Raw genomic sequence first — 21,013 nt, forward strand, 5'->3', positions numbered from 1 at the left:
TCCCTCCCTGAAGGTTCCTCTTCACATCTGCAATTCATGTCAAATATACCACATAAAGCTAAGTAACAAGTTTAATAAATAGCTGTATCCTCAAAGTAAGTAGCATTTTCACCATTTGTTCCTCTTTAAATGTCACTTACATAAACTTAAAGAAACAGATACCACAGCCAGCCAGTCTGGCAGTATTTAAACTGTATTGTCACCCTGTGGAGGCTGTTATGTCACTTGTACAAACTGTAGCTAAAGTTGTACAGGGGGGAGAAAATAATGAAGAGCTTACAATGCGGTCGCCACAAGGGGGCTCAACTGTATTATAAATGAAAGGTCCAACATCCTGCAAATCCCATCCTTTAATCCCATAGCCAAATGTTCCACCATGTTAGGTATAAACCTTTATATTAAAATCAGATCAGATTTGTGCTCAAGAGAGTTAAAAAAAAATAAATCTAACTGGCAAGTAAAGAGAAAAGGAAACTGGTTTTCTTTTGAGAAAATAATTTATTTTGGAACACAATAACCATATTTCCTCACATAATTAGATCACACACACCACTGGTTTTCTTCAACAAAAACACCCAGTGTTCAGTATCAGAGTACATCATGTTGTGTGACTATGTGTGCTCCTTCTAGTCATCGTCACATCCCTTAACCGTCTTTTTTAGCATCAAAATGTTCGTAAACACAAAATTAAAGCCTTATAATGATTACTGCGGCGGGTTAACATTACTGTGGGCTCTCATCTACTTTCTTGGGCTGATAAGATTTCAAATGAAAAAATCCTTTTAGAGGAACACAACTCTGAGCAATATTCATCCCAATCCAAGGAGTATTTTTTTTTGGATCCGTTGACATTTAAAGTTACTAGAGAGGTTTATATTTGAATTCTTCACTTTACAAGCAACTAAACATGAGCCCACAATCTTGAGAAAACAAGATGCTTGAAGCACTGGAGTTAGGATAAATACAGCGGAGCACATTTTCATATCAAAACAGTAAAACAACATGTCGGATCCCACACTCCATGAGAAAATTATCTTAATGTATACGACATGTTTTGGTCTAATATACTTTCCTGTCACATTAGCATTACAATGACAAGATAATCTCTCCTGGTAGGTTATTGCCTTTATTTTCCATACCTGTTCCCTCAAATATTTGAATATACAGTATCTTTATATATTTCTTTAGCTTTTCCATTGTTAAAGTGAATAAGTTTTGGTTTTCGTCAATCAGAGGTGGTGATATGACACAGTATACACTCATCAACACTCACTCTGATGCATTTGCACAAGAAAATAACACAATAAGACATAATAACAATACAAAATACAAAAAAATACCTCAAATAATCAGCTAGAAAAAAACATCCAAATAATACATCCAAACCTGCATTTTTGTGCAAAGTTGGGGGAGGCAAAAATCTTAAAAAGAACATAAACGGCTCTTACTGTAGAAACTGGGTTTGTGCTGGTGTCATCAATATTCGTCAGATTTTTCTACGAGCCAGAATAAATCCAAACCACACCCGATTTTGTTGAAATGAGAGCTGTGGACAGAGTGAACCATGAACCATATAATCTCTCTGCAGGTGAATGAGTGGATGTTTGCCATGAATGACTGGCAGTTGTAGTTAGGTCTCCCTGACAACAGATGGCAACAGTGATTTGTGGTTTGAACAATGCAGGATGACAGTCTTTAGAGGCAAAGAAAGAAGGCGGTGGCTCAGTCAGATCGACCCAAACAACCAACACTTTAGTAAATGGATTGGGTATAGGCCATGATGTCACTCATCTACATTAAATACAGTTTTTTAAATACAGTTTGTACAGATTTAAACGTGGGAAAAAGAGGGCACTGTATCGGTACTCTGTACTGGCAGATACCCTGAGTAGAGAGTGATAAAGTTGGATCGGTGAATTCTTATTTTTAATATTAGCCAAGCCAGCATTGGTGAGATTAATACCTGGATTTCATAGTATTTGCACAGAATAATCTTCACCAAAGGAGGTTAAATTTAAGCCACTTACATCTCAAAAACCAACAGATCTCCATAAACTGTGGTGGTGAAATTGTCCTTGAGCCAAAGAACAACCAATTTGATTTTGATAGTGATCAGAATCACTCTTACAGTGCGATTAAACTACTCAAATCTTAACCCAAACTACTATTTTAGGTCACAAATTAACTTAAAGGCTTAGTTATTCTTTAGCCATAATGTTGCAACTAACGGACACAAAGACTTTATTCCAATTCCTCATGTTTTGTATGCAGAGTTAGTAGCATCTTTGAGTGTAAACAAAAACTGAAACATTGTTTGGCATAGACAGGTTTTCTTATAATTTCATAGTTTTGAATATTTTGCACACTTCTATGATTGACATTGTGCGCTATTATATGAATTGTCCTGATATGCCAAACTTCCTGAAACTCAAATTAACACTACTACTTGCAAATACTATCAAACCCAGGTCTTATAACACACAAAACTTGGCCTAAACAGCATTAGAAGAAGTGCTGTTGTCAATCACTGCATATCCCTTTATCATTTCAAACCATCCATCTGTCTCATCACAGTGTTCAGTAGCAAGTTTTAGACTACAGATTACTTGGCTGGACTGAAAGAAGCATCCTAAGCCCTTACAACAAGTCCTCAGTTAGATTCAGGTTTTGAAAAGTCCACAGGTCCCATTATTGTAGTATGATTTCATCAAGACACATTTGAGATGGATTACAGCAATTCATTGCAGTTTTTAAATCCACCCTGCTGTGTTGCAACAGCTTTAACGCTCAGCCCAGTCAAGAAAATAAGAAATACTTTTCGATGCAGTCTTTGAAACTTGCATTAAAATTTGTCTCTTCTTTCTTGCATGCAGTGTTCTCCATCTAATTACACAATATAACAATCACCAGTGTGTTACAAACAATCCACTAAAATAAACATTTGGTTTAGCGTTGGTATCCTCTGCCCTCCTACTCATCACACCTCACAGCTCAGATTATAAGAGAAACTCTCCTTCACACTGCTGAACTTTCCCTTTAAAAACAGCACCACATTGGCCAATCAGTCATCTGCATTTTCAAAATCCGACACCACAGAATCATCTGCTGGAAAATGAAAAAGTGTACCGAGATGTTTGCACCAAATGAAGTGTTTTACCACTCAGAGGCTAGCTAGTGGCAGGTTTGTGTCTGTGCAGTAAGAGAAGGATATCAGAGTCTTGGCTGGACCTGCAGCTGATCAAAGGCAGACGAAAGAGTAAGAGGGCTCAAAGACACGGACAACAGACAACACAGGGAACATTTGAGTCATCTAACTTTTCGTTATCATCCTCGCTCCCTCCAGTTCTTCCTCTCGGTCACAAGGAGAGCTAAACCATCAATTACCTCCATATCTGCGCTTCGACTAATGAAGGGAAGAAAAGGAAGAAGAAAAAAAAGATTGTGTCATACACGGTGTAAAGTGCACTGAATCAAAGTGACAGAAAGCGACCATGGGAATGTGCATGGATCCCATCTGGGGTTGATCCCTGGTCATGTCTGGTAAGCACTGAACACTTTCATTTCAAATGCCAAACATAAGTGCTAGGAGGTTCTTTATGAGCTGGAAATAATGTGTAAAACCCCACCATAATACTTAATTTTTCTACTGTACATTTTCTACAAACAACAGAGCAACAGTTCACCCAAAAGAACGGAAATTATGAGGGCCAACAGACCATGAACAGAGAATTTGGATCACACCTACCAAACACAAAGATCAAGTGTTCCGTCACGGGTCTTTAACTCTTGTTCGACACAGGTGCACACAGACATACACACTACATCTGTGAGTTACATACATACTACAAAGACGCTGTGTTGGTTAAGACAGCAGACTAGGCTATATGGCCTTGGCGGTGATAAGCAGTGAGCTTCTTACAGGTGCAGTAAATGGGCACCGACTGCAGCACAGTCCTTGTTTACTGTAATAGGAGGCTTCATGTGTGCTCTTGTTTTTCACTGGACTACTCTAAAGTGGTGCTCTCACTTTCCTTTCAATACCAACTTGACTTCATCTCTCGTCATATTTGGTCAACGCCTCCATTAGCCAAGGGTCATTGTTGTGTACATGAAGAGAAACAAAATGTCCCTGCTCTGAATTCAAAGTCTTTGCAACGGAAAAGAGCACAAAGGCAGTTAGTTGTTTTTGTTCCTTCACATACTGTAAGGTGATGGTGATTACAAAGGGGAACTGTGGTGAAGGCGTGGAGACATGTGTGACCGGGAAGTGTGGGTTGGGAGCGGTGAGTAGCACCAGAGGAGAAGGCAGAGAAGAGAGAGCAGTTTAAGGTTTAGTTCAGGTGTCTCCTCAGCGCTGGGACAGTGGGAGGGTGGAGAGGTGAGAGGGAAGAGAAAGAGTGGGAGACATACAGAGGTCAGACGTTTAAGCTTTGCCCTCTGCGCAGGAACTCTCACTCAGGTGGGCACTTTGGCATGGCGGTTTCTGTTTCTCCCACTGGCACATGGCATTGGCGTAACCCACGATCACTTTGTCCATCCAGGTGAGGGGCTGGGGGAAAAGCACCGCACCTTCGAAGAAGCCCAGGTGGCCTCCATGTAGCGTCAGGGAAAAGATCACATTTGGCTTCTTTGCTAAAGGATGACACAGTATACAGTAATTAGGCTTCCGTACTCTGGACAGTCTATCATCAGTATCTGAAAACCAACACTGGACACATGTCGAAATATGGGCTAGCCAGGAATTATTTTATGCCTGTTATAGATAGCGAGGGTGTGTTTGAATGGTCAAACAGATAACAGCATGACTCAGGCTCTGGCAGGTATATTTAAGTGGCAACTACCCCAGCTGAAAGTTTGAGCCAATCAATAACTTGGTAAATATGCAGTTTCTCTAATGGCCACCAGGAAAACTGAGCTCTCTTGAATTACAAAATCAGTAGATGTTTTCCAAACATTAGGCTCTGAGTGCTTAATTTAATTACTCCAATGTGTAACTTGATGATTTGATGATTGGTGATTTTGAAAACTGGTTTGCCTGGTCTCTCAGGTTGCTACAATATGGCCAAAAGTATGTGGACGCACCTGTCAATGCCCTTGTGCACAAAACAAGGTCGATAAAGAAATGGAGGTTATATTTTTGTGTAGAAGAACTTGGCTGGTCTGCACAGAGCCCTGACCTCAACCCCATCAAACTCTTTTAAGTTGAACTGAAACGTAGACTTAGTGACTATTCACTAATGCTCTTGCAGCTGAATGGGAGAAAATGCCTGCAGCCAGGTTCCAAAATGTTGTGGAAAGCCTCCCAGAGGAGTGCAGGCTGTTATAGCAGCTCATGGTTTTAGGATGAGATGTTCAACAATCATATGTATGTGTGTGTAATGTTCAGGTCTCCACATGCTTTTGGCCATGTAGTGTAATCACTAACACCTGACAAGACATGATTGAGTGCAACACCTACACGCCAGGTTTCAAAACTCTCCTTAAGAGATCTATGGGTGTTGACAGACGCTACATCTGTGTATTTTCACAGTCTATAAAAATGGCAAGAGGTAGCGAGTCCATTCATACTGATTTTATTTCATTCACAATAAATAAACCCTGAACTCAAAGTAGATCATCTCCACACTGCAGATAAACCACTGGCTTCTTTCTGATTGACATATGAACCTATGCAGAGTGCTGCAGCTGTGGTCAACCAGGCAGACTGGTTTCCTGAAAAGGATTGGCCTGGATCTTTTAATTCTCCTGCTCTTATCTGGGTTAGTGGGGGAGCCTGATGTGGCTGACTAGGGCTTTCACCACTGTGCACTATTCATGAAAGCTGCTGTGCTGCCCTGGGACAACTGAGTGCTTGTCCAGACCCGGAGCCACTGTTTCACCGGGCGCTGAGTGACAGGTGGGAACAGAACGGTCTGGGGAATGGCTCGTACTAAAAAGAGACGTTCAAACCTGTTGCAGCAGTTATACTTTTTAACCTTTACCTAACATCGTATCACAGGATGTGATACGTTCAGTATATTAATGCAATAAAGAAACAATAACCTATGAACACTACTAAATCAGAAGTGAGTATACCTTGTTTAAGCATTCTTAGACCAAATACTGTATAACACTAATAGTAAGCTGTAAACTCTTCTTATCAAACGTTTTACAGATAATTACAGCACCAACACAGCAAGTGCATTTCTGTTGAGCACTTTCCTGGTAGTCGTGTGTGTGAGTCACTGTATCACATTTTAGGGCAAAGGGGCAGCTGATCCTTTTTTCAGTGTTGTTTCAAGTGTTGCTCTCTAGAGACACGTCGGATAGAGTCGCATGTACTTCCAGTCAGGACTCATCCACCCACACACGCACACACACTTACATTAGAGATTTTCCTTTTCCAAAATAGTTAAAGTGGTCAGTAAGTTTAAATATAGCACAGGCTGAGGAGAAGGGAAGCTTGATAGACACTATGTGGTGTGGAAGCAGTCAAAGAGAAGATTGCCTCTTGTTGTTTATAATATCAGGTTCAAACACCTGGGACCCATTCCAGGATACAATATTTGATGTTGGGAACCTGTGAAGCAGTTAATGTCACTTTAAACAGATAGACAGAGGGATGTGTGTGTGTGTGTGTTTAAGTGAGTGTTACAGCTGCTGTAACACACCTAAAAGGCATTACTCAGACTTGACCTCTGTGTGCCACTCCCTGTCCTGTTCAGGGTGCGGAGCCAACTCATCAGAAGGCCTTTTGAAATTGCTGACATGTTTTTTGAAAGCCAAATCTGGGATGTCAACTGCAGCCATTCGTCAGACAGGACAAGCCTGTTGTATTAAAAAACCATTGACTCAATAGAGGATCAACTGCAAATATGTGCCACGATCTGTCTGCAGGTACATCTACTACTTCACAAACTCAAGTACAGAGCTGCACTTTATTAAGCCAAGCACAGACCATTATTGTCATTTTTTTTTAGAAATCTGGGATTTGTCTGCAGTACTAAATATTCAGCATAATTGAGTATTAGTATTTTTTCAGATTGTCAATGTTATTCAAAATCTGATTATAAAAATACCACATGCATTACAAAATTATGTACCTGTTTTTTAATTTTAGAATAACTTTTAGTAACTCTGATCTGCAGCATATTCTGCAGCTTTGAGCATTTTCTCCCCTTTTTTTCTTCACTTTTTTATTAGTGGAAGCACATTCTGAGTTGTCCTTGCAAAAAAAAAGGACTTTTCTCTGAGCTGCATTGACCAGCATTTTCTTGCCACATGAGACAGAGCTACCTTTTATTTTTGTGAAAATCCATTTAAAAACAAACCAATACATCTGGGTATTGCTCATTTTAGCTGGTTTTAAACTAAGACACATATTTAGGTGTGTCCTTCAAGGTCATTACTTTGGCTTAGGGATTTTTTGACATCTGTTGCAGCCACAGCATGGCAACAACAAGCCCACTGCCTCACTCACTGTTTGTCCCTATTACTGAAATGCGAGTAGAATCATATGAAATATACAACATTCAGTGTTCATGTTACCAAGTAAATGGCCAATAAAAGATCATAAGAATCTCTAAAAAAGTGTATTTTATGGTTGCTAAGGTAAACATGGTTAAAATAGCTTGTGAAGCTTTTTTAAACACTAGGGTTTAGTACTGCTGCTGTTGTCATTACACGTGTTGTTAGTTACCTGCTAGTGTGCGAGGGATGGTGAGCAGTGAGTCATGAACCAGAGGATCATCTGCAGAGTTCACTAGCAGCAACGGCACCTTTACCTGGAAATAAAAACCCATACATCAAACAAATACACAAACAGACCAAAAAGAGAAACATAATATGAGATGATGTGAGGTGTATGCAGAAGCAGATCTTACATTGTCAATATAATGTACACAACTCTCCTTCTCATAGTACTCTTTGAGAGAGCTGTGGCCATGGAATTTTCTGTTGAAACCCAAAGAAAGGAAGCGTCATTAAATAATCCCACTTCACAAATAGATATTTGATATTCTCACCATTGACAAATGGATGAACATTACTGTAAGAGCCAGGTAAAAATACAGATAAGGAGATTGAAGAACAGAGCTGCAATCTCCTACATTAAAGCTACAATGAGAGCTGTGACTTTCATATAACCTGTTTCTTCACATACCTCATGATGTTGTCATCAATCTGCATGAGGGACGTCGCTGTGTATAGCCGACTAAAATCTGCATCTATCATTTTAACTGAGCTTCCCCCAAACAGACTGTGCCTGTAACATGCAAAAAATACATTGGTACATACACACACACACACAAACATTATTCATAATACATGTTGAAATCAATCACTGCTCTGTGTGCAGTAAACCACTAGTGGTGCAATGCAGTAAGGGACTGTCCGAAAATTATTGGGGTGGAAGAGGGGGGCTGAACGTTTATAAAAGCAAGACCGTCCACAGTGTTATTAATATTTTATTTGGACCCTCCCCTTGAAGATTAGCCTCCGACCAGTATCTCCAAATAATATAACAGTATTGGTATAACACGATTCACAACTAATTTAATTAATAATTAAAAGAGGCAAAGCAAAAATAATTTAAGATGGTGTATCCTGTGTAAACTTAACTAGGCTTGGGTGGTCATACATTCCTGACATTTCATCGGGTATCAGATCTTTGATGTAACTGATCTGCCTCTACAGTCCAATATAATCTCAAAATGACTGCGATCAAGATGCACTGAAATCCTCTGTGCGTCTACACGGTGAGTAGTTTTTATGTGAAAGCGTTTAGAGAATTGACAAACCATGTTGTCTGCGAAGTTAGACTACCGTCTTTGGCAAACACCAGAAAACAGCTATGTAAAGATAAACAACATGTGGATAGAACTTCACAGTAATGAAAAGCTATATGGAAACAATTTGGACTGCATCCGCAGGACCAACAGTGATACCTGTGTGAGAGGATGATTTTCTTCATGTTGTCAGCCATGAGAAAGTTATAGAAGCGTCTGAACTGGTCCCACTGTAGGAATGTTTCCTGGGCCCTGAGAGATAAAGACAAACACACAGGAAGTTAGCTTTGTGCAGCCTGTCTGCATTCCAAACAACACACTAAATGTCCTGTGTAATCCACTGGACAAAGAGTCACGCTGGTGGAGAGTAGCAATGGTGTTAGGCATTAACATGCAGCTCACGAACAGAGACAGGCTAAACAAACACAACCACTAAAGATATTTAACCAATAACAGACCATTAGATAAAATGTTTTTCATTTCCCTTTTGACATTTCAATACAAGTTGAGATCATAGACAACTGTAACAATAATCAAAAGTATGATTTATTAATCCATCCCACATTATTGGTGGAAAAGATGGATCCACAGCTCTCAAGGAACAGAAGGGCCAGCTTAGGTTTGGACATAGATTTGAAAGGAGAATTCATTAAAAGGGAAAAAAACTGCAAATCCAATTTCACAAAAAGGCCAGTCTCTAAAACACACCCTTCCATTTTAACAGACCCAGCCTGTCATGTTTGCCAAGAGACGCTGGCTGCATATCAAACAGAAGGTGTGGCTCAGTCCAACTTGAACACAGGGTGCAGAGTCCACTCATAACATAAACTGCTCTTTTAATACTCCTCTAAACAAATGAAAAGGATTTAGGCAAAGATGCATAATATAGACACACAGTCTGAACACACACAAACCCTCCGCTCTACCAAGTTAGAGCAAACTGTGGAAAAAATTACCAGATGAATCAGTGCAGAGCAGTAAACAAGTTTTTACGAGTCTGTCTTGTCAGTTGTGTTTGAAAAAAGGTCTTCAAAAAGACAAAGGAGTGCTATTTATCAAAGAATAAAATAGTAAATAGAATAGCTGAATGATTAAACAGCTGACAAAAGGTGCTTGGTAGACCCACGACTAAACGCGGGATTATACTGTATTATGCTAGCACTAATCATTTTGTGGCATTATGCTGAGCTTCATTTATATTTACAAATGTGTGCACATCAAGTGCTGGTGTTATAAAGGGTCTTTGATGATACAATGCATTTTAATTAAGAGATGAGAGGACAACCCACCTGAGGGCGCTGTACCCCTGACAGACGCTGACGCAACACAGCACTCGCTCCTGGTTCGCCCTGTTCTCGCCCAGGAACTTGCATACAATGTTTCCACCCAGACTGAAGCCCACCACGATCAGCTGGGTCTGAGGATACGTCCGCTTAATGTAGCCGACCATAGATGCAAACTCCCACGTGCACCCTGCAAGGGAAACAGTACAGTTACCAATCAATGCATGACACCTCTATAGGCCGAGAGTTTTTCTCTGCTCAGCAGTTCCAGCTGAAGGTGCCTTTAGTTCAAGGTATTAAATTTGTCTCTATCAGACCTTTTAAATAAGCTCAGTTCTGAAATCTCTTCTTATCTCTTATTCTGGGAGCTTTAGTAGCTCATATAACCTTTTAGCGTTTACCTTGAAATGATGTTATACCGAGATTTGTCTAAATGAAGGAAAATTGTGATATTAAAATACCTTTAACTAAACCAGATTACATCAAAATGTAAATGTACTAAAGGATATCATTTGTAAAAAAACAAAACAAAAAAAAAAACACTAATATTTTAACTGTGCTCACTGCTATGAGAATGGCTTCTGGCCAGAGCTTCATAAGCCTCAACCGCACCTGACAATTGGATGATTGGATGAGAGCTGCAGACTGAGTCAAAAATGATGATGCAGTATTACTGATCATCAGACCAAATCAAATCCTTTTTTTTCCCTCATTTTAAAAAGTGTGGTATCATTCCTAGATACTCCTAATATGAATAAGTGATTCTGATGCGACAGTTTCATCTCTCAGGAAAATAAAACTCAGGTCAGCTCCTTGGTCTCACCATAGGTAAACATGCGTGGAGAGGTGAGCTCGATGTTGGGAAGCGCTCCTAGGTGGTTCAGCACAGCACAGCGGTAACCTTCCTTCTGGGCATAATCCACAAAGGTTCGGATGTAATGCTTCTCACTATGGTTACCAATACCAGGGCATATCACCATGGTGATGTCATCTGGTGAAACAGGCAGATGGATTGGAGAGATATTCACAAGAGACAAATATGTAAGCACAGATAAGAAGGAGAGTATGTCACTCACCTAAATAGCACATCACTATATTAAAAAAGGAGCAGGGCAAAGCACTGCAGCCGATCCAAAACAAAGGATTAGGCTGTTTGTCTGTCAAATATAGCTTTAGCAAAACAGATTGGAAATAGTAACACTACTTTTTTGGGAATCAAATGTCACGTGAGTCTTAAGCTTTCTGAGAGGATCACGAGATCAAAGTTGAGGTGGTAGGATCAGGGTTCAGCTGAGGCATTCAAAGAAAGGAATCCATCTTTAAAACTGCCCTCACACAACTGCATTACAAACATGTTATGCCTCATTTAGAGATCAATAACTTAAGAGAGTCGTTTGTATTCTCATAGCTGAACTGGAAAACCTGACAAAAATATACCCAACCTCTATCCCTTGAATTGGATAAGGAAAAACTCATGAACAGACAAGACAAAAGTTACAGTCGTAGAATTACCATACAAAGAAACAGAATTACAATATACAACTAAGAACTACAAAATATGAGATTTCTATGTTTGGCATGTTAGTAAAGAGCCAATTAGCCATCGGCTAATAAGTATTGTCCAAATAGCAGCAACCAACAAAAACAAAATGTTGGTAAAGAAAAAGTAGATCTTGATAAAATGCATCACCTCCTGTCCGATGGTCCCCCTGTGGCTCAAAGAGGTCAAAGGTCGCAGTGGCCCCATCCTGCATGGGTAAGTACTTCCTTATTCCACAGGGGTGAGGTGAGCTCACCCGACCAAGTTTACCATACAGTGCCGTCTGGAGGTGACCACTCTTACCCCACAGTAAGGGAGGAATGTACCTGGAAAACACAAAATTGGACCCTTATTAAATTTGGTCTAGAAATATGAGCTCATTCTACTAATGCACTCGATAAGAGCACAAGGTTAGTGCCCGGAAAATAACATTAACACAATGTTATTCCTGATCAAATACATTTACATTGGTGGTTTATGACGCAGACATGAACATTCTGGCACATAGTTTGCATACAAAGTCACATTTCTGTTGCAGCTTTTGAGATATTGCTTCTGCTCCCAACTGACAATGTTAAACATCAGTCTGTTGCTATGTTTTGATAAGTCATGCTGAGCATGTGTACTTGAATTCCAGTGACACCTCTGTAGGAGTTAACTGTGTAGGAGACGAGTCTTTGGATTACGTAATATTCCTGTGAAATAGTTGAAATAGTGTGCCTTGTGCTGTGCATTATCATGAATCATGATCTTATTTCCACGCTGAGACCAAAAGAATATCAACAACTTGACAGGAAATCCCTTTTAGGTGCTGTTATTTTCAGCTGCCTATTCTATCATATAATGGAAATCCACATCAATGCAACATTATAATCATGGCTCATAATAAGAGCTACGGGGATAACAGCCAAAACAACTATTTGTCTGTGAAGAAATGAATGTTCAGCTCATGTGACACTGTCATTCAGTACAGAGAGTTTTTGAACTATTCAAGGGGGAGCTTAGAGACATTGTAGTTCACAGGTTCAGTTAGAGACAAACCAGACTCCAACAGTGTTTGGAAATGACAAATAAGCAAACATTTGATTGCCTCTTTCTCACTTTCCTTCAATTATATAACATCCTATCTGGAATCTTGCTTGTTAGACTTGCTGAAAATGAAGTGAAGAGTGGGCCATCTTGGAGGAGATGAGATAAACAAGATCAGCTGCAAACTTGGGCACAGATGCGACGTGGACACTAGTTGTGTATACAATACATATACCAAATCACAGAGACAGTAAGTAGCTGTAAAAAGCAAATGGTTCAATTACATCAACAGTTACACAAGCCCTTCAACCTTGCATTGCCTCATCTCTTACTGTGGCTCCAACAATTACTGCACCTAGAAAACACACTCTTACATAAGAGGACTGTCATCAAAAAGCAGACTACTTCCATTTGGTGATAATGTAATCCCCTCCAGCATGCACTGTAAGGGTAGTTAAAGCTTAACCACACATTTCTAGAAGGTACTCTGCAGGCTTAATCTATGACTACAAGAAGAGGATAACCTCATTGTTGTTATGTGGCTAGGAGGATAAGCACAATGCCAGGTTAGTTGAGTCCATCAATGGCAAGCAACAGACAACTTAAAACACAATCAGCTTTTTTGCTGTGTTGGAATTTTTTTCTGTAATGGATACAGTGTGGAAAAATCCTTATTAATAGGCCTAATTAATATTTTTTTTTACACATATAACTGAGGTGTTTTACTTCTTGACGGAAGATGAGCATTTTGTGTTGCTCAACTGATAATTGAAAACATTTTTTATTGCAGTTTACAAATATTACTGATGTAAACAAACCTTAAATTAAAAACTTGTGTGATTAAAAACTTTACTTGTTGTCGAGTCTAAGTTTCTGTATTAAAAAAAGACCTTGGGAGTGACAGCAGGTTCTGATCTCTCGTTGAATTTGGGTTACAGGGGTTGAACTTTGTTTGAATTTGAATCACTCTGTGATTCAAATTCAAACAAAGTGACATTTGCCACCTTTTAGAGTGGCAAATGTCACCTTCTCATTCAGTGTGACCGTGTGTGTGCTGTTGTCTTTCATTGCTATTAGGTAACAGAAACAGGAAACAGATGCATCAGTGTGGTTTGATGAAGCAAAGATCTAAAGTCCAGATCAAAGGCCAGAAGTAAAGTCACAGGCTTTTGATACTAGCAAGCTGGGAATGCACCAGACACTACCATTGGTAAAAAAAAATAATAAAGACTACATGGCTTGCCCTGACAATTTACAAACAAATTGCTACAAATTGCGTAGAGGGCAACCTGGTGGCTCACATACCTAAAAAAGGTATATATCTAACTGTATCGCTGGACTAAAATCTATCCAGTGGTCTTTATTGCTCACATTTGTCTCTCTTTTCTCTTTTGACTTTTCACTGTACTTTGCTCTGTTGCTATTGTTAGACTCTATTTAACTATGTTTCTGCCTGTGTTTTGTCTGGTAGTGATCCATTTATTATTGGAGGCTGCCTTGATATATGCACTTGCAACATCATTGCTGCTTTAACGTCAAGGATTAAAATTAAAACAAGTTGTAGAATCCATCCTTAACAATCTGCTGAGGCATATCTGTGACTCTTATTTTTTGTCAAATTAATCTAATAAAAAAGGCAAAAAATCAGTTCTTGTAGATTTTTTAAAAAAAAACAAGTCAACACCAAGACAAGCTAACACCAAGATGCACTTAAAGAAAAAGTCATTTGTTCTGTATTGTTCTCCATGTTAGCCAAATCCCCTGTGAGCATGTTCCCAAACACAGCCAATCAAAAATGCTGTTGACTCTGTTAACCTCACAACATCCCTCCTATGCTTTCCACTGTGTAATTGATCTCTGTTATGCAACACCGCAGGATGTCATTATGAGCTACAAACCTGGCTAACAACACAGAGACACAACACAGATGATGCAGACGGGTTCCAGGACTTCCATTATCTCAGTTCAACTACACACCGGGGCATACATTTCTGTGACTAAAATATGGCTGTTCGGGAGGGAATGATAACAAGCCAGACACAAATGTAAACATCAGTGTGTCCTTACGATTCACTGACACTGCAGCTGAAAGGCAAAGGGCTCAGTAACAATGGGTTATATAAGCAGACACTCATGATGAAGGTTTGAAGAGAGCCACCCTACAGAGCTGAGTTCCTCTGGAGCCCAGCTGCTAACCTGGTTTAACCTACACAGGGAAGACCCGCCCCCCCACTGCCCTGTACCAACAACCACTGGTTTGCATCAGTTATTATAATCTCAGATAGAAGATTGAAATTGTAGTAGACATCAGAGTTACCCTGAAGGGGAGTCTTGTATTTTCTTATATGCAAATGTCCTTGCACTGTGGTTAATGAGTCTATTTGTAATGCAAGTATGACAAACCCAGTCTACCTTTGGGATAACCCCGAAAACAGCCTTGTGTTTAATTCACACTAGAGCTGACGTTAAAGCCAGACATCTCTAGTACAGACATGTGGCACACTGAGGAACACTGATGACAGATGGGATCACCGCCAGACAAACCGCTACCTTCACTGCAGCCCCAGATGGCCGACCAGCAGTGCCATTTCCATGGAAAGGCCTTCAGTGACAGACATAGAGATGATAACGTAACTCACTCTTTGGTCAGCTGAGGACAGGACTTGAGAAGGAAGCGGTTGAGGGCTGTGTCCTGGTAGGTGAGGTCCGGGGGCGCAGTGGGGCTCTTGAGGTTCAAGCAGCGGACGATGATGTAGAGCACCGTGGCCACTGCAGCCAGCTTCATGCCGTCGAACATTGCTGGCAGCTCGGGAGAGATAGTGTTCACGTCTGAATCGTGGGTATTCATGATTATTCTGAAAAACAAAAACAGTGGACCAATGAATTAAGAACTGCATTTTTAAAACAAACTTGTACTCCCTTTCATAATATAAATATTCATTCATAAAAAGCACCTGTGACTGCGTTCTTGGGTAACTGTGATTAAGTCAGAGATGGGATAAAGCACAGAAATGGACAAGAGAAATATCTGATGATGTCTGACTGATCTAAATACTCCTCTTGGTGCCCAAGGCTCTGTAGCAACAGATCTGTGAGAATACAGAATGAGAGCAACTCAGCCAGATAAAGCACAGTTATTTAATATACTCACCTTAATTACATTACAGCTAACGAAGTGCCAATAGGAAGCCTCGCTACATAGAAGATAGAGGTGCTGACATTATTTTGATTTTGGACTGAATAACATCACTTCTAATGCAATGCTCAAATACAGTTATACCTTAACACAATATGTTCAAAGCATTAAACAAAGAGCTGTGAAAATAAAGAAAAAACAGGAACTGTAAAGAGTACAGAAGGGCCACAGTATCTCCTGTTACCACGAAAGAAGTTGTGTTAAGAGGATTTCACAAAAATAGATGACACATAGTAGCCACATAAAAGTGCCATTAAAAGAAAATGTGCTGTAACTGTGTGTTGCTACCATTGGTACAGATGATGAATAAAATGCAAAGCTGAAAAAAACGTGGCTTTTACTTACATTTTATGCTCAAGTTAGCCTCCAATAACGACTTCTTCCAAAAGTCTGAAAATATGAAGTGGTGAAGTCACAGTGATGTGGTCAAACCTAAAGACAAACACAGAAAATACATTGACCCCTTGATTATAGTAATTGACCAGTATTCTTTTCCATTTTTCCTTCCTCCAGCATCCTTATGATGCCTGTTCAGTGTCTTCTTATTCCAGTGTCTTGTCACAAACTGACTCTAGATAAGATGCACCAGTAAGCATGATGACCACAGTAATTTAATTTAGTGCTGAAATGATCAGTTGATTAATGGGTTTTGATATCGGATTAATCGTTGGTGGTCAATCGTTATCAAGTTAAAACACTATTCAAAGCTTCACATTTATGAAGTATTCTTGCTTTTCTCTGTTCAGGTCAATCTAATTAAAATAATTTTGTTTATTTTTGGCTGGTGGTCAGAGGTAATTAGAGACAAATTGATCGTGAATCACCACCACATTATATTGCTTAACACCAGTGTCTTTGACCTCAAACTACCTAAAAAGATATCAGGATATGGAATATTTATCTGCTCACATGTTTCTGTTCCTTTAAAGCAATAAAGTGCATGCTGTTTTACTCTACCAATCCTGTTAATAACAACATATATCAGTAAAGCTTTAAGCTCTATTAATTTAAGTGTGTTACAACAGAGAGGAAGTTGTTGCCACTGCTCTCAGAAAACTGGAATTTAAGATTATCACCTACAAAATAGCTTTAGCCTCAGTGTTTTAGAAGTAATTGATTTATGCAACATGTAAAAACAACTCAGCCCCAAATAGAAATCCCCAGCTTCACAAAATTAGATTCATTAAATAACCAGCCCCACATCCACACAGCTAATGCATGTCTCCTCCTCTGCAAACAATTCCAGTGAGTATATCTGACAGTTGTGCCTAGCTAATGCCAAGAGAAAGTGTGCTTATTATGAGCCACAGTGTGTCACTTAATAAACGATCGAATTTGGCATCAGAGCAGCTGCTAATATTAGCTCTTCCTTCTTTGTCACGACTCACAACAAGCCAGAGAGGAGTTTACAGCCACAAGGGCACATATATGAGGTTAGTTACCGTCAGCTAGCTAACCTAGAGAGAAAGGAGTTATAAATAGGCACATTTCTGGACGAAAACAACGGACGTTAACCCGTGCACCTGTGTTATGTTTGTTAGCAGGCCAACAATCCCCGCCGCATCTTCGTTCGCCCTACTGCTCCAGAAAATCAAAACCATGTCGCTATTTGGACGAGCTTTGTGACCACCCTGAATATTTTGCGCAGTAACTTTACATTGTGGCAACATACACACGAAAAGCAGCCCCGTTACACCTGTTTCTTTTCTTAACCTTAGTTTTCTGTAGCCTATTTTGAGAGGCAGATTATCTGACAGTCTTTAACGGTCCGTGTTTCTGCCGTTAATTATCGACCTAATGAGGTAGCATCATCACAAACACAGCAGCAGCATCTTTAGCTTAAGGTTACTTACCTCGTCCGGGAGAAAAAATAAATCAGCTCCTTGCTGCGACAGCCCCTAGTTATATTCGTGGCATTTCTTTTGTTTGTTTGTTTGTTTGTTTGTCTTGCGTGCCTCTAAATCATGGATGTCTGATGTGTATGACGCACTCTGATTCACAGAGACGATGCTAGCCACACTAGCTGAAGTAGCAACAGCAACTCCGACATCTCCGACACCACTTCCTAGAAGAATCTAGATTCTAGAATTTGCATACCGTTCCATTCCCATTGGTTAAAAATGCCGATGACGTAGCAGCGGAGCGCCGGGTCAGCCTGTTTCCACGCCCCTTAATGTGTCAAACAAATGTTATTTTGCACATTACATTTCTTTTGCCATTATAATGTTGTTGTTTTTTGTTGTTGGTCTTTTTATTACAATATATGTTGTCTGTTCCAATTGATCTTTTTTATGTGTTCCAGAGAAAAATGTTGCAGTACGTTGCAAGTCGCAGCATTTTTGACAAACATGTTGCAAACAATAACCAAATTAATATGTTTTATAGCATTTCCTCTGTGGATATATTAGTTAGTTAGTGTGATGGACCTACAGACAAAGAGATCCTTCCTGAACGTGACAGGAACGTGAGCTGAAACCTGTTACGTAACATTTCAACTCCACTGATCTCCATATACTGGCATGTACCAGCCAGATAATGTTATAATTTACTGGCTACCAGATACTTTTTGGTTTTTATTTCTTTATCAGGAAATACAACTGATGTTTAATTTACACTTCCTCTTTCAACTTTAGGGCATACACATACACTGCAAGGCATGGCAAGTGTACATTTTACAAGAGCTTGTTTCTTACTGGATGTACAGTATACTGCTGTTTAGTTAGATATTTAATTAAATCACAGCTCTGAAGTGACAATCGAGTCTTAAGTTAACCGTGGCCATTGGGACAAACTCGAGAAGATACAGTCCCTGTTGCAATTACAGTATAATATCCACCTGATGGCGACAGAGTTGAACAGATTCTTTTATGAATTTCTAAAGTAAACTATTCTATTGAAAATGTTTATGTCTACACTTCGGATATGGGTTATATAGGCTATGGGTTTTAATATATTTCCAATTATTTTTGACCAGTTGTCATATTTTTCAGAGCCTATAGGATACTTATATATAAAAATAACATAACAATAATTATATTATATAGCAACAAAGTTACAACGTGCTTTACATGGTTGAACCAGGAGTCGAACATTTCAGGACTGCAGTGATTAAAATAATACAAAAATAAAATACCCAACAATAATGTAATATGTCATTTGTATGCCTCAACTATGTCTTTTCATAAACCCCTTAGAGTGAAATTCCTCTAGTTGGAAACAAGATGAATCATACATATGATTCGGCCCCACCCATTAAGCGATATAAGCAGTTGCTTAGGACGCCCTGCTCTCTGGGGGCCCCCTAAAAAGATTTTTTTTAATGAACACAAAACAATAACAAAATAAAAATTGACAAAATTTTGTGCCATTTTTGCCAACAACTAGTGACAAAACAATGAGCTCAGAGACGGGGAAAAGGACAGTTTAGGTATAAGTAAGGCACGGCACGTTTATTTGTATAGCACATTTAAACAACAAGGCAATTCAAAGTGCTTTACATAAAACATAAAAGCAACATAGGGCAATACAAAAAGACATTTGAATACAATTAAAAAGAGTTAAATAGAAAATAAAAACAAGATGAAACAGGAGAGTAAAAGTTACAGTGCAGTGTAAGAAATGAATCATTATTTAATTTAATAAAAGGCAGCAGCAAACAGAAAAGTCTTCAGCCTATTGATTTAAAAGAACTAAGAGTTGCAGCCGACCTGCAGTTTTCTGGGAGTGTGTTCCAGATATGTGGTGCATCAAAACTGAACGCTGCTTCTCCATGTTTAGTTTTGACTCTGGGGACAGAAAGCAGACCTGTCCCAGACAACCCAAGAGGTCTGGATGGTTCGTAACGTAGCAGAATATCAGAAATGTACTTTGGCCCTAAACCATTAAGTGCTTTATAAACCAACAGTAGTATTTTGAAATCAGTTCTTTGACAGACAGGAAGCCAGTGTAAAGACCTCACAACTGGAGTGATGTGATCCTGAAGACCTGTAAAGACCCCGTTACAGTAGTCGAGTCTACTGAAGATAAATGCAAGTTTTTCCAAATCCTGCTGAGAGATAAGTCCTTTAATCCTGAAGTAAGTAATTTACTGTTCCTCCCAGGAATCTGTGGTTAAATAAATAAATAAATAAATCATATTTTGCTGTTGTCTTAGATGATAAGTTAAACAAAATTAATGAACAAGACAAAAGCGGAAGTCAACACAAACTGGGATAAGTATCTGAACTTCACAAGCTATTCTTCAACAGTTTGCATCTTTTTGGTTGTGTCATATCAATTCTACATTCAGACTTCTTACACATGAAGACAGGTGAGATTCAGCCCTTTCCAGTGAGAACATTGCACCAAAATATGCATCAAACTTTAATCACATCAAACAAAAGTCCCTGTGAAGGACCATTCATAGGGTTAGGGGGTAACAGAAAAATACTATATTTACTATAAGACGGTGAAGTCCCTCATTCGTCCAGGAGTGTTCCATAGTAGGAAAGGTTTCAGTCGTAGTCATCTGGACAATGTTTTCAAATTCAAGACGTTTCTTCTGGATGGGAGCCGAAACGTCTTGAATTTGAAAACATTGTCCAGATGACTACGACTGAAACCTTTTCTACTATATTTACTATAGTCTATTTAAAGACAGTGTTGCTGCTAAAACGTCCCACTTCTTTACATGCTCATTTGTACATTATGTGTGCTTAAACTAATATTTACAATACACAAGTTGGTTTGGTGCCATGTGAAGTGGCAACACGTTACAATGAGGGGGGCCCCCCAACTAAATTCCGCTTAGGGACCCCAAAAGTCCTGGGCCTGCCCTGCATCTGTTTCTTCATTATAATATAACCACTGGTGGGACAGTTATGGTCTTTCAAATTAGAATATTTGCCAGTGATCCAAAGTTAATGAGTGGTAGCCTAATGTTTGGTGTTTGCAATACTCCTGCCAGTGCCCTGGACCAAAGGAAATAGTGGCCTCAGAGCTGGAGTTGGTTGGGCGCTGCACTCTGTTTTTAAATAGTTGGCATGGGACAAAGGCAGAGCGTTCCCACGGGGATTGGCTCAAATTAACCAAATTGTCAAATCACTTCAATTTTCACGCTTCTCTTCCAAATTTAATGTTGGGAGTGGGACGGCCTTCCTGTGCCTCCAGACCTCACAAATAAAGCCTGTAAGTGAAACATGACAATATTTTCTTTGATGTG

The 21,013-nt window shown here is 39.4% G+C and overlaps 1 protein-coding gene across 3 annotated transcripts; it reads right to left on the reverse strand.

Annotated features, from left to right (window-relative positions):
• Window positions 1–478: 478 nt before the first annotated feature.
• Window positions 479–17,902, reverse strand: LOC122865495 (monoacylglycerol lipase ABHD2). 3 transcript variants are annotated; one of them, XM_044176073.1, is made up of 12 exons: window positions 17,667–17,902; window positions 16,159–16,245; window positions 15,572–15,706; window positions 15,257–15,472; window positions 11,739–11,914; window positions 10,872–11,039; window positions 10,055–10,238; window positions 8,925–9,017; window positions 8,141–8,242; window positions 7,863–7,932; window positions 7,679–7,763; window positions 479–4,632 (listed from the first exon to the last, which is right to left on the reverse strand). In XM_044176073.1, the coding sequence occupies exons 4-12, from the start codon at window positions 15,463–15,465 to the stop codon at window positions 4,424–4,426; spliced, it is 1,296 nt and encodes a 431-aa protein (XP_044032008.1). In that variant the 5' UTR covers window positions 15,466–15,472; window positions 15,572–15,706; window positions 16,159–16,245; window positions 17,667–17,902; the 3' UTR covers window positions 479–4,423. The 3 variants fall into 3 exon arrangements, with proteins under 3 accessions (XP_044032008.1, XP_044031172.1, XP_044030364.1); XM_044175237.1 differs by lacking the exon at window positions 15,572–15,706 and adding an exon at window positions 15,769–15,811; XM_044174429.1 differs by lacking the exon at window positions 15,572–15,706 and having other exon boundaries at window positions 17,667–17,901.
• Window positions 17,903–21,013: the final 3,111 nt, after the last annotated feature.

This window comes from Siniperca chuatsi, linkage group LG1 (genome assembly GCF_020085105.1).
Source record: "Siniperca chuatsi isolate FFG_IHB_CAS linkage group LG1, ASM2008510v1, whole genome shotgun sequence".
NCBI lineage: Eukaryota > Metazoa > Chordata > Actinopteri > Centrarchiformes > Sinipercidae > Siniperca > Siniperca chuatsi.

What these genes read in the sequence shown, in the direction of transcription:
- LOC122865495 (XM_044176073.1), bottom strand. Translation starts at nt 15,465, where the DNA reads ATGAATACCCACGATTCAGACGTGAACACTATCTCTCCCGAGCTGCCA. An exon ending in AAAATCATCCTCTCACACAG is followed by an intron (nt 8,243 to 8,924) that starts GTATCACTGTTG and finishes TGCATGTTACAG; the next exon opens with GCACAGTCTGTTTGGGGGAA. An exon ending in ATTGATGACAACATCATGAG is followed by an intron (nt 7,933 to 8,140) that starts GTATGTGAAGAA and finishes GGGTTTCAACAG; the next exon opens with AAAATTCCATGGCCACAGCT.